This window comes from Xiphias gladius, chromosome 9 (genome assembly GCF_016859285.1).
Source record: "Xiphias gladius isolate SHS-SW01 ecotype Sanya breed wild chromosome 9, ASM1685928v1, whole genome shotgun sequence".
NCBI classification, from domain to species: domain Eukaryota; kingdom Metazoa; phylum Chordata; class Actinopteri; order Istiophoriformes; family Xiphiidae; genus Xiphias; species Xiphias gladius.
This window is the reverse complement of record NC_053408.1, coordinates 857,701-869,858: the sequence shown is the minus strand read 5'-3', so window position 1 is coordinate 869,858 and position 12,158 is coordinate 857,701. Positions and strand designations below refer to the sequence as shown.

General features: G+C 45.2%; 1 protein-coding gene across 1 annotated transcript in view; it reads right to left on the bottom strand.

The window, feature by feature from the left end:
* The window catches only part of heatr1 (HEAT repeat containing 1), a 32,487-nt gene that overhangs the window by 16,831 nt on the left and 3,498 nt on the right, over positions 1–12,158 (bottom strand). The window contains exons 2-21 of the mRNA XM_040135867.1: positions 11,802–11,963; positions 11,468–11,684; positions 9,725–9,866; positions 9,535–9,636; positions 9,106–9,246; positions 7,752–7,963; positions 7,393–7,526; positions 7,131–7,218; positions 6,482–6,583; positions 6,169–6,286; positions 5,787–5,894; positions 4,810–4,911; positions 4,610–4,698; positions 4,209–4,420; positions 3,660–3,781; positions 3,004–3,201; positions 2,305–2,479; positions 2,070–2,218; positions 1,110–1,302; positions 435–607 (exon numbers count right to left, since the gene is read on the bottom strand). Of these exons, the coding sequence (XP_039991801.1) occupies positions 435–607; positions 1,110–1,302; positions 2,070–2,218; positions 2,305–2,479; positions 3,004–3,201; positions 3,660–3,781; positions 4,209–4,420; positions 4,610–4,698; positions 4,810–4,911; positions 5,787–5,894; positions 6,169–6,286; positions 6,482–6,583; positions 7,131–7,218; positions 7,393–7,526; positions 7,752–7,963; positions 9,106–9,246; positions 9,535–9,636; positions 9,725–9,866; positions 11,468–11,684; positions 11,802–11,963 (2,939 nt within the window). The remainder of the gene's footprint in view (positions 1–434; positions 608–1,109; positions 1,303–2,069; positions 2,219–2,304; positions 2,480–3,003; positions 3,202–3,659; positions 3,782–4,208; positions 4,421–4,609; positions 4,699–4,809; positions 4,912–5,786; positions 5,895–6,168; positions 6,287–6,481; positions 6,584–7,130; positions 7,219–7,392; positions 7,527–7,751; positions 7,964–9,105; positions 9,247–9,534; positions 9,637–9,724; positions 9,867–11,467; positions 11,685–11,801; positions 11,964–12,158) is intronic.

Sequence of the window (12,158 nt, the reverse complement as noted above, 5' to 3'; positions counted from 1 at the left end):
CAAAAAGATGAATAATCTAAAATCATTTTAAACTAGACATACTAGTTGTTGCTTTATTTTAGGGATCTGTGAATAATTCCTAGGACATTTCTGTGGAAATGAACTTTTTATGGCTCTAATTGCAGATAAAACAGAGACTGTGCTCAATTGGTACCATCCACGTGAATTAATTCCAATTTACTGTCGAGACAGAACAACCTACGGCCTTTTAATCAGCACACAGCAGGTCAGCTGGACCACGACCAACTGAACTGACAAAACAAAGTCTCTGGTTTTACTTAGTTGGATCTTTAAAAAATATGATTCTTTTCTACCTTCTTCTATTTTATATCTTAAAAATGAATCATTAAGGTTCTTTCATTCAAATAAGAAAATCGATGGATATAAGATAACTGTGGATGAGCTGATTAAAAAAAGAGTTTAAAAATTCTCACCGAGCTCAGGTACGAGGGGTCGGCGATGATCTCCTCTGAGGTCTTCAGAAGCTTCTCTGTGATTGGCTGGAAGGGAGAGGCATCGGCTCCTGACAGGCTCTGCAGAGCGCCGAGGGCCGCCCTCCGGACCTCACGAACCGGAGAGCTGAGACAGCAGAGCAGGGACGGGACCACTGACACACACACACACACACACACACACAATCAGCAGATTCATCTACATTTACAGTGTCCGTGAGTTGCAGCCTGCATCATTTTCAAGATTTGAAACCCATGTCTCAGTCGCAGCTTTTCTCTGCTGCAGTGATAAATCTGGTTCAGCAGCTTTTTTTGTGTAAGTGTCCATTCCCTCCTCTCACATTTTGTAGCTCGGGAACATGTTAAAATACATAATGCGTGAGACCAAACACGCAACTTTCAGCTGTACCTCTTTCCTTCCATTTTACTAGAACAGAAACCCCGGTGCTGTCCTTGAGTCAAATAAGGACAAATGCAATCTGACTGGTTAGCGCCTAAAAAAAGAGGCTGTGAATCCTCGGTAAATGTCTCCTGAAGACGCTGCACCTTGTCACAGATAAACGTATCAACATCAGCACGGTGAGTTACTGCGACTTTCCCTGATAATGACACAGATCCCAATTAAACTGCCCAACACTATTCCGACCGGCTCCTTACCGGGCGAGTCGGCAGCTGCCAGCTCCTCCAGCGTGGCGGCGGGCTGGACGCTCAGCAGAGCTCGGCCCATGTACAGGGCCTGAGTCTGCAGGACGGCGCAGACCTTCACGTCCAGCTGGTCACCGTGGTTACTGCCGTATCCCCACAGCACGCACAGGAACCTGAAGAGCATCGGCGGCTCTCGCAGGTGGACCTGGAAGAGACGGAGGCGACGGTGAAGTTTTCTTGGCACTGCACAGCAGAGATTTATGTTTTTAATGGTTTCATACGTTTCAGACGATAAAGACACGGCCTGCTGACTCACATTAAAACCCAATATTTTCTGAAACTAACTTTTCTATGTTTGAATATTTTTATCCAATGTCCTTGTTTTTGCACATTTAAACTTCTTTTCTTCATGGATTGTTTTCTTCTTGAGAAGTTACTTTTGTCTGTGATGTGTCAGAAAAGTTTGACTTCGGTCTTCCAACTTTTTAAAACAAGCGGCCGCCGAAGCGTTTACGTTTTCTTTTAGATTTACATTAACACAAAAAGGTACATTTTGATTTGGAGGTGTATTCGGAGGTGGTGCCAATATTTAAATTAAATAATTTAAGCCAATTGAAATTTCCTTTTTCTGTTGTGTGTGCATTAAGTTTGACAAATTAACTTCTGATGTGTTCATTTTCATGACTTTTTTCAGTGTAGGCAACTTGAGGACATGACCCTGTCATCATGATGCAACTGTGTCTTTTTTTAATCTGTATTTTTAAACAGTCCCTCAACGTCCAGCCTGAACTTGTAAATCAATATCCAAAGTGTCCTGATTCTGACGAAAATGAAATGTTTCGCGGCCCAAGATTTACCAGCCAACATCTTCCTTTACGCAAAGTTTCCAGTTTTAACAGTTAAACAGAAACAAAGACCAGGTTAAAGATACTTTTTCTCCGATCCCCAAAGTGCCGTCTTTAAGTCTCATACCTGGACCAGGAGTTTCATCAGCTCTCTGAAGCTGCCGGCCGTCGGCCCGTCTCCGGCGCCGCCGATGATGAGACTGAAGAGGCGGCAGATTAATCCCAGGTAACAGCAGGTGTTTGTGTCCAGCTTCTCCGGGTTCCACCACACCTCACCTGGCAGGCAGAAATGTGTCTCGTCAGGTGACCTCGCTGATTTATTGCGATTTTTCTTGAGTCAGAATCACCATCGTGACTGTTACCTTTGAAGGAGGCGTCGTGACACCTGAGAGAGGAGATGAAGTCTCTGAGCAGAGAGATCAGGACAAAGCTGTACTCTCGGTCCAGCTGTTCACCCGGCTGCTGCCCACACCTGCTCAGGTACAGAGTCAGAGCCTCAGCGAAGGAGGAGGGGGCAGACACAGGTCGCTCATCTTTCTGTTAAAACACACAGAGGAAAAATAAATAAATAAATAAATAATCAATCATCAATAATCAATAATAGAGAAAATGCGCTCCATTTTGTTTTCTTTTTTAGTGGGAACTGGGAAATGATCTGGAAAAACTCATTACTGATTTCACCTTTTTGGTCCATCCAACAGCCCAAAGACATTCTGTTTACTCTGACTGTTTTTGCTTGATTAATGACTTAAACGATTAATCAGTTGTCAAAATGGTTGCATACTTTTCTGCTTTTCTTTCTCCTGCAACTCGGTGCACAGTTTATTTGAAATTGTGCTCATAAACACATTATTTGAAAGCAAATAGATGTGCATTTATTAAATGGACGTCTTTCGTCGGGGCATTTGCTAACAGAGGACGCCCTGTTAGTGATCCCACGTGGGGTGGGCCGAGTGCTTGAGACCACTCAGTAATAAAAACCGACTAACAGCACTGATGGAGCTGCTGATACGTCTGAGGCGACTGCAGATGTTGATATTTGTCTTTACTCGTTGTCTGACCTGGGCGTCCACGTCCCTGGTGACCTCCAGCAGGGGGGGCTCCAGCACCATGAAGACCCTCTGAGCGGTGAGCAGGTGCTGGGTCTCGCTCAGCTCTCCCAGGCCAAGCAGCAGAGTCTGGGTCAGCACCAGGAAGGACGCCCTCTCTCGGAGGCCGGCGCCCCGCTGCTGCTCCACCAACAGAGCCAGCTTCTCCAACTGAGGACCAAACACAGAAGGTTATCTTCTGCTGATGTCCTAAAATGCCACGAATACCCACTACAGCACCAAATGTGTATTAATCCGCCGCTGAAAATAGTCCCCAACAAATGCACAGTTCCCCCCCGTTTGTTTGATAAAAACTAAAGTGAGCTGAGGGCCACAGACAGAGGAGGGAAGGTGTTGAGAGACGGACTAATACGGTGTTGGTTTGAGTCTGATCATGAGATTTGTTGTCTTTAAAAAAACTGGAAAAAAACAAAACACTTTTACAGAGTGGAGTATCAGTAAACCTTTCACACCTTGGAGATTGCAGTAAAAATACCCTCCAACTCTTCTGAGAGGGGAAATAACACGTTAAAATTAAGCACTTTTCCTAACATGAAAGCGTTAAAAACTGATGCCAAGACTGAAGTTTCGGGACATTCATTTGCCTGGAGCTTGAAATAAAAACTCACAGCGTCTCGTTTGGAGAAGTGCTCCATGTTTGCCAGGTTCTTGGTCAGCGTGGAGACGAGCCGCTGGTTGGCCAGACCCACGAAGCCGGGCTCAGAGCTTCTCTTCATCACTTCATCCAGCTCTGTGTGGACAGAACAAACACTGTCACTGAACCTGTTCAACATCACTCTCTTCAGAGTAAAGTCATCTTAAAAGTGCTGCTGCTGACGAGCTGGAAACACTCATCAGCTGAAAACTGAAACCACGGTTGATTTCTACTTTCAATAAAAAAAACTCTGAGCACTGTTCCACTTTGAGTGCTCTTTAAATTGCATTTTGATTTACGTAACAAATAATAAAAATAATCCACACGCATTTAAGAAAAAAAGTAGTCTGATTTATATCAGCGTCACTGTTCACAGCTCACTCTCCTACAGTCGTAGCACAGCTGGATTAACTGTCTGCTAAGGATAAAACAACAGTCACTACTGCTGCTGCTTCACATTAAAACACCTCAACCGGCTTTTATTGTGAAGCCGCCACAGGAAACGCACTGTTTGCTCCGTTACCTCGAGCCCAGTTGAAGGTGAGAGGGTGTTGGGTGAGGACGGAGGATCTGGCGACGCAGGAGGCGAGGCTGAGCTGGGCTGAGTCCGGCCGGGCGGCGGTGATCACCAGGAAGAGCAGCAGCCTCCAGCCAATTCTCTGCACCCGCTCGCCATCCCCCTTTCCCAGCCGCGGGTCGGACAGTAAACGCACCGCCTCCGTCAGCACCGTCAGCCTGAAGGAAACAACACAGAGCTTAAATTTACTGTAGACACGTGAAGTTATCATTTACAATACTGACATCAATACTCATCATCACCATCATGTTCAGTAATCAATAAGATTCAATATGATTATTAGATATTAATAGAATAAAATTAAAGCCATTGTTACAAAGTGCTTCACATAAAGCAAACAAACTGACCAGTGATCAGCCACCGACAGATCCACTCTGTGCAGCAGCGACAGTAAACATGACACGGTGTCCTCAGGGTCCAAAACGTCAAACACCACCTAAAAAAACAAAACAACAACACGAGAACACACTTCATACGCCATCACACAAGTCAGATTAAAAATGGCCGCTTCCAGAGTTACAGCCGCCGCCTCGTTCATCTCACTGACCTCCAGGACTTTGAGAGCAGCAGCCACGACCTCCGGCACGTCGTCCCTCAGACGATCCATGACGGCGTCTCTCAGAAAGGCTTCATCCAAACTCTGCTGCTGCTGGGAAGACACGACCATGAGATGCGGTCAAAAGCTTTAGACAGAGCTGGTAAGCGGTCCTTGAGTTACGACTGTTTTCTTAAAAGAGATCTTGTAGCTCTAATCAATATTATTATCATCATCATTCTGTCAGGAAGTATAATGTTGCCATGGATTCAGTGAGTTGGCTGTGAGCTACAACCTGAGCCCGGTTTTTTAGTCTGTATTTGTTCACATTCAGTCAAACTGTCCCATTAAAAGCTGCCGAATCAGCTGTGATCAGCTCCTGTTGCAGCGCAGCCGTAAACGTACAGACAACTGTCACTGGATCACTGCGATACTGAAGGAAACTTAAAAACAGGAAAATTCTGAATGAAGTTCTGCAGCCTCTTTTTCCTCTGATTTCTAAGTGAATTTCTGGAGCTTTATTCTGGAGGGACATCAGAGATCATGATGTCCTCGGGAAGTGGACGTTAAACTCAATCTTTGTGTTTCAGGTCTGTGTGATCAGATTTGTCTGAGTTATGACTGTGAGAAGAAGTTTGATTTTTGATGCAAACTGCCCCTGATCTTGGACAATCAGACAACTAGAATCACTGTGTTTGAAAGGAGGATATAACTTTCTATCCTCTACATAGAAATGAAGACAGACATTATGACCAAGGGGGAACATGTAAGTAGAGAAATGTGTGGGGCCCAGAATCAAGAAAGGTTTGTACACGAGGAAAAGCAGCTACCAAGTTTCAAAGGAAAATGAATAACTATCCAAAAAAGTCACGTCACTCAGTGAAGTAGTTTGCCTGCAGGACTTGTAACAGAAACATGGGCTTTGTGGCTGAAATGTTGTTGCTGCAGTTCTTCTTGAACAGAGGCAGAAATGAAATCTTCTGCCGTACCTGTCCGGAGCCGATGATGCCCATCAGATGCTCCACAGCCGAGACTCTGACCGAAGGCTGCGGGTGTTTCAGACTGAGGAGCAGCGACGTGTCCGAGTCGCCCAAAATCTACAGAAAGAAACACGGAGACAATCACGAGTCGGAATTCCTTCATAACATTTATACAGAGCTTCTTACAAACGAGGATGCAAACACGAAGACCACCATGGTGACGACCGAACTGTGACAGAGCTTTGGTTTGTTGATTAAAATCTGAATATATTCAGTCGCGCTTTGTTTTCGTCATGAAAAAACTCATCACTAAAGGTTGTGGTGTCAGTTTTGTCATCAATGACCGCTGATTTAAAAGCCAAATACAGAGTGCAGTGAGAGTGTAGTGTACCTGGTATTTTCCACTGCTCATGGACAGAGAGAGAAACTGGTGGAAAAGACGCTTCTGCTCGGGGCTGCTGATGTCGGTCACGTGACCTGCGAGGACGCCGTCCAGAGCGCCACAGTATCTGACGGAGGAGAAACGCACAGTCCGGTCAAAATACCCAGCCTCCAAGATCAGGCCTAAGAGCATGGTTGCACGGTGTGGAGCACAAACCAAAATCCCACACAATCAGAACCCGGACGACGGCAGAAGGAAGGAACCCAAGATATGATATAATTTAAGAAACATGTGGTTATCACACAGCAGCAGCAGGACTGACCTGGACTCGAACAGTCGAACCAGAGGCAACAGACGCCTGTCGAGGCCAGACATGTTTTCAGCAGAGAGGCCGGTCTGATCCAGATACTCCTCCAACAGCAAACTGCAGGAGGAAGACAACGACACTCAGAGGACGTCAGCAGTTAAAGGGGCCGGGGTCCTCCTGCCAAAGTGCCTGCTGGGTGGTCGGAAACACCCCAGGAGCCGCTCTGACTTCAGGTCTCTTGACTTGAAACGACTTGGTGAATGAATGAAGTGCTGAGAGTTCGCTCAGCTCATCACATGAGGCTTTCAAACACACAACACTAGCACATTAACAGACTTCCCAGCATGCACGGTCTGAGAGGCAAAGCTCTCCAGAGACCAGACCAAGTCCTGGTTGGTTCTTTTTCATGGTGATGAAAACAGTGTTGAATTCAGGCAAAGAGCTCAAGGAGATGAGGAAATCACCGACTTGGTAACGTCTTACTGCTCATGAATACCGTTAGCAGCGAGGGCGGCACCTGTTACCTTCGCCAAACCATTTCTCTGAAGCTCAAGCGAGACCACGTTTATCACGTCACAGTCTTTTCACAATAATCACAATACGACTTTTCGACCACAGCGTGCAGCCGCAGTGCTAATGTGGACGGAGGATGAGGTGAGTTTACCGAGCCACGGTTTGGTCCAGGCCATTGGTGAGAGGGACAGACTGGAGGATGGACTCCAGCACGCCGGGCTCGTCCGTCTCCGCCTCACCTGTGACAGAAACCAACAGGTAAACCAGCTCTGATAATGACTTCACACCTTGTGTCTGAAGCCAAACAGATAAACAAACTTTTTCCTGTTAAAAAACTATTGTGTGTCCAAACATCACCACAGACAGACTTTTTTTTTTTTTTTAAACAGGTACCATGTGGTTCCAGTTCTCACCTGAGCTGCTGGTGAACACGTTGTGGATCAGGTAAGGCAGCAGGTAACGCAGCAGAGGACTGACATCATGGACCACAGCCATGACCTGCAGCGTGGAAACCAGCGCCGGCATCGAGCACAGACGGCTGAAAGCTCTGAACACACGTGAAGACACAGTCAGGTGAGTCACACCTGCGCCGGACGGGACACAGACTAAAGGAACAGCTGGACATTCTGCACTTTCTCCACATTTCCGTGCTGTACCATGACCTTCGTCAAGCGCATTACTGTAGTATTACTTTCAATGGTAGCATTACACACAGGTCCTTATTTAGTTCTTAACACAGACCTCCGTCCCACTCTCGTGGTCCGGTGCTTACCTGGGTCCAGCGGCTCCCTCCTTCTGGTTCTGCAGCAGCACGATGAGGCAGCCCAGACCCTCTTTGGCCAGAACGGGCTCTTTGACCAGAGACTTGCTGATGTGCACGGCGAGGGTATCGACCAGACTCGCCTCCATCACCACCTTCACCGCCAGCTGGCACACGATCATGTAGGTGGCAGCTTTGTAGTCCGTCAGCGGCGACTTCAGACCCTGGAGGGAAACCGGGACCACGTCGGGGCTGAGTATCGTTTGAAGCGTTTAGATGCGAGTGAAGATACAAAACCTGAGTTTCTGTACTGATACCAAAACAATGCTTCACTTTAGATGCCTCACTGAATTAAAAACAGCAAAGTTCTCAAATGTTCAAAGTTGAAACACAAGCAGCCGAACAAGAACTTTGTTTAAATAAATACAGTGTAGGGCTGCAACTATCAATTATTTGTCGATACAAATATCAGAAAACAGTGAAAAATGTCCAAGGTGACGTCTACAAAAGTCGTGTTTTCTCCGACCAGTCGTCCAAATCCCAAAGATATTCAGTTTACCAACGTAGAAGATCAAGAAAAAAGGCAGATAACGGCATCGGAGAAGCTGGAATCAGGAGAGTTTGGCATTTTTTTCCTTACAAAAGTGACTGAAAACAATCTATTGATCATCAAAGCAGCTGTTGCAGCTCTAGTGAAATTTAAAACTGGCAAAATGATGATTTAGATCAGGAACCAACTCTCACTCTGACCAGATGTCTGATACCTACTCTGTACTCGTGCCAAAAATCATTAAAAAGCGAAGGAATATCTGTCAGAAATTCTGATCATCATTAAAATGTGGGAGTAGGAGCTAATTATTATTGTTCTGATTTATTTAGAGAGGACATATATGTTATAAAGGAGAAGTTTCCTGCTACCCTTCTCTTTCATTCTGTATGAATTCAGCAGCAAAAATGGAGGACCAGTCACTTTGTATTATCTGGAAAAACTGTTTCCTTTTTTTTTTTTAACATTACACAAAACGTTTAATTGCAGGAATAATCAGCACATTGATCCTTTAAATAATCCTTAATTCCAGCTCAGGTACAATTTATCCACACGGTGCATCAGGGGCCTTTTGATTTCAAGCATGTTTCATTTTCACTGTGGAAGAAAAAAGTCAGTAAAGGAACCAATTTTTAAAAAAAGGAGATAAACCCGGTCCTGCGTCTGAGAAAGACTGATTTAAACCGAGGCAACAGAAACCTCTCTCTGAACCATCTCCATGTATCTGCTCCGACACACTGTACAACATCCTTTCCTCAGCTTCAGCACTGAAAGCTCTCTGCAGTCCTCAGGTGAACGGATGCTGAGTAAGTCACTTACCCTCTGGACGTACGGCAGCAGTTTGGAAATGATGGTGTCGGACACTTTGTCCACAGCGTCCAGAGCGGGGACGATGGTGGAGGCGTAGAAGGAGAAGATCACCCTGAGCTGGGAGCAACTTCCAGAGTGTCCCGAATATGCCTGAAAAGAAGACGACGACGACACAAGTTTCAGATGATTCATTTTTCTTTCAGCATCTTGAAAAGGAAAAAACTCCTTATACGTTTCAACTAGGGAGAGACTGAGGGAGCCTCTCCTCCCTCCTGAGGAGACCTGGAAATAGTTCCAGTCTGCCTTCAGGAGCCACGTCTCGATTCCCACATTCTCCCTTCATTTCCTGCGGTCTCTCTATTGTTGCTATTGAATAAAGGCATTTAAAGGTATAACCCCCCCACCCCCCCACGACAGAGAGAGACACGGTGAGTTTACCTGGATGGACTTGGTCACCATGGTGCAGATGAAGTCCATGAAGCTCAGGTCTGTGTAGCAGTGATTGATCAGAGCTCCTCTGGACAACGGCACGCCTGGTTTCTGGAGCAACAACAACGGCGACACGTGAGCGCGGCAGAAATAAAGACAGACATAAAGATGGCCGTAAACGAGGGGCTCAGAGCCGGACCTGCAGGCTGTGCAGCCAGTTCCAGCGGCTGGTGGCATCTTTGATCTTGAGGAGCTGCAGGACTCTGACGAACACGTTGGTGTCGTGGTACGGCAGAGCGCAGGCCAGCAGGCTGTCGGCGTTGTACAGCTGGATGTGGAAGCTGCACCACAAACACAACACAGACACAACGTGAAACATCTGGGAAATCTAACGCTCTGATCCGAGAGAGGCCGTCTCCCATTTAAAGCCTCCCTCAAACTGTACCACTCTACAGGTCACGACTGATGCAGTGTAGTGAGAAACGATTCTTTAACGTTTTACTTTGAGATGTAAACGTTTTCACCAAAACCCTTTTTATCGTTGAACAAGAGAAGCCAAAGTTCTCAAATGTTGAACTTCGTCTAAACACAGGAAGCCGCACAAGAATAAAATTAGGGCCGCAACTAACTATTATTTTCATTATTGATTCATCTGCCCATCATTTTCATGATTAATTGATTAACAATTGTCTATAAAACGTCAGAAAATAGTGAACGGGGTCCACTATGATTTTTCAAAGCACATATTAAAGGTCTTGTTTTTATTCCAGAAACAGTCCAGAACCCAAAAATGTTCAGTTTACGACGAGATACAACAAAGGAAAGCAGCAAATCATCATTATTGAGAAGCTCTGACTGGTAAATGTTTGGAATTTGTGCTTGAAAAAGGACGAAAACTAAATAATTTATTAAAATAGTTGCCAATTAAGCTTTTGCCAAAGGAACTAATCAGTTAATTGTTGCAGCTCTAAATAAAACTCAGAAAAATGTTTTTAAATCAGCAGCCATCTGATAAAATAAGAGTATGACCAGACATCTGATGTCAAGGATCAGTGTTTGAAACTTTTTTGGACATTTTTAATATTATTATGACAAATTTATTACTATTTTTCAAACATTTTTCAATATATTTTTGGTCATTGTTAGGTATTTTTTATTTGCGTTAAGGAAACATTTGGTTTGTTTGACACCGAGCCTTAAGTCTTGACACATTTCTCTGTGAAAACAAAGGATAAAATTGTTTGAACATAAACGATCAGGCAATTTATTGATTAGCTGACTGAAAAAAAAAATAAGCTGTAACTATTCTGATAATTGATTCATCATTTCCGCCATTTTAAAGCAAAAATAGTGAAACAAAAAAAAAAAAAGCCAAATATTCTCAGATTCCAGCCTCTAAAATGAGAGGATTTGCTGCTTCTCTGTGTGAAATGAATATTTTTGGTCATTTGAACATTTGGTCAAACAAAACACGATATTTGAAGACGTCACCTTTCTGACTTTTTTACGGCTCATAGAATCATTGATTAATCGAAAAAGAATCGCCAGATTAGGAGACAATGAAAATAACCTTTAGTAGCAGCCCTAATAACGAAACAGGACCAGAATACTGGCTCTGCACTTTCTAGTCACTAAACAACAGAGAAAATAAACCTTTATCAGTCAGTTTTTATGTCTGTTTTCCTTCCTTCCACGCTGCTTTTGTTTTTAGTTCAATTTACACTTTAAGAGCAGAACATTTAGTCGCCTTTACTGTTTAAAGTTGGGTTATGTTGGGTCTCGGTACAAAACATTGGTGGTTTTAATAGAAAAATGAAAGAATCTGGCAGCCAGAGGACACTCCTGTATTTTCTTGTGAGCTGCGGTGACACGCCAGCGGCGCTGCAGCACCGATTTGTGGCGTTTGTTTCGGTCGGTGTTGCGGCGATGGCGTGCAGCGTACCGGTGAACCAGCCACTCGATGCACTTGTGAGCCGGTTTGAGGAGGAAGTACGGGGAGAGGCGGGTGAGGAAGAGCGAGATGCCGGCGTCCAGCTTCTCGTTGACCTCTTTGGACTGGACGCTGCGCTCCAGAGTCAGCGAGGCCTGGCTGAACAGAGTGTCCTGGAACTCCAGGAGCGCCGGTTCGATTCCCAGCAGCTCCTCCAGTCCTGTGCAGCCTTGAGGGGAGAGGGCAGAGGCCAGGCTGAGTTTCATCACAAGATGGTTGGTGAGTAAAACAGATTGTAAAAGTGAAGCTGGGGTAAAAAGACCAGGAGCCTGTGGACGGGACATACCCAGGGCGTAGAAGGTGCTTCTGTCCATGGACGCAGCATCTTTGGGGTCGAAGAGCAGCGAGGCGACCTCTTTGCGAGTCAGCAGGGCGGGGTCACTCTGAGGCAGCGCGAGCCTCTTCAGCTGGTGAGCCAACGACGTCATGACGACGCTTTCTTGATCTGCTGGAGACACAAACATCACAACAACCACATTACTCTCGTTTCCCTAACCGCTGAGTGTCTGTTGAACAGTCCGGATGTGTCTAACGGCGTCAGTACGTCACTTTCAATCCTCTTATTTTCTCCAAAACCCACAATATTTTCAGTTTATTATCATGGAGGACAAATAAAAGCAACAAAACTTTACACTGAAGATGC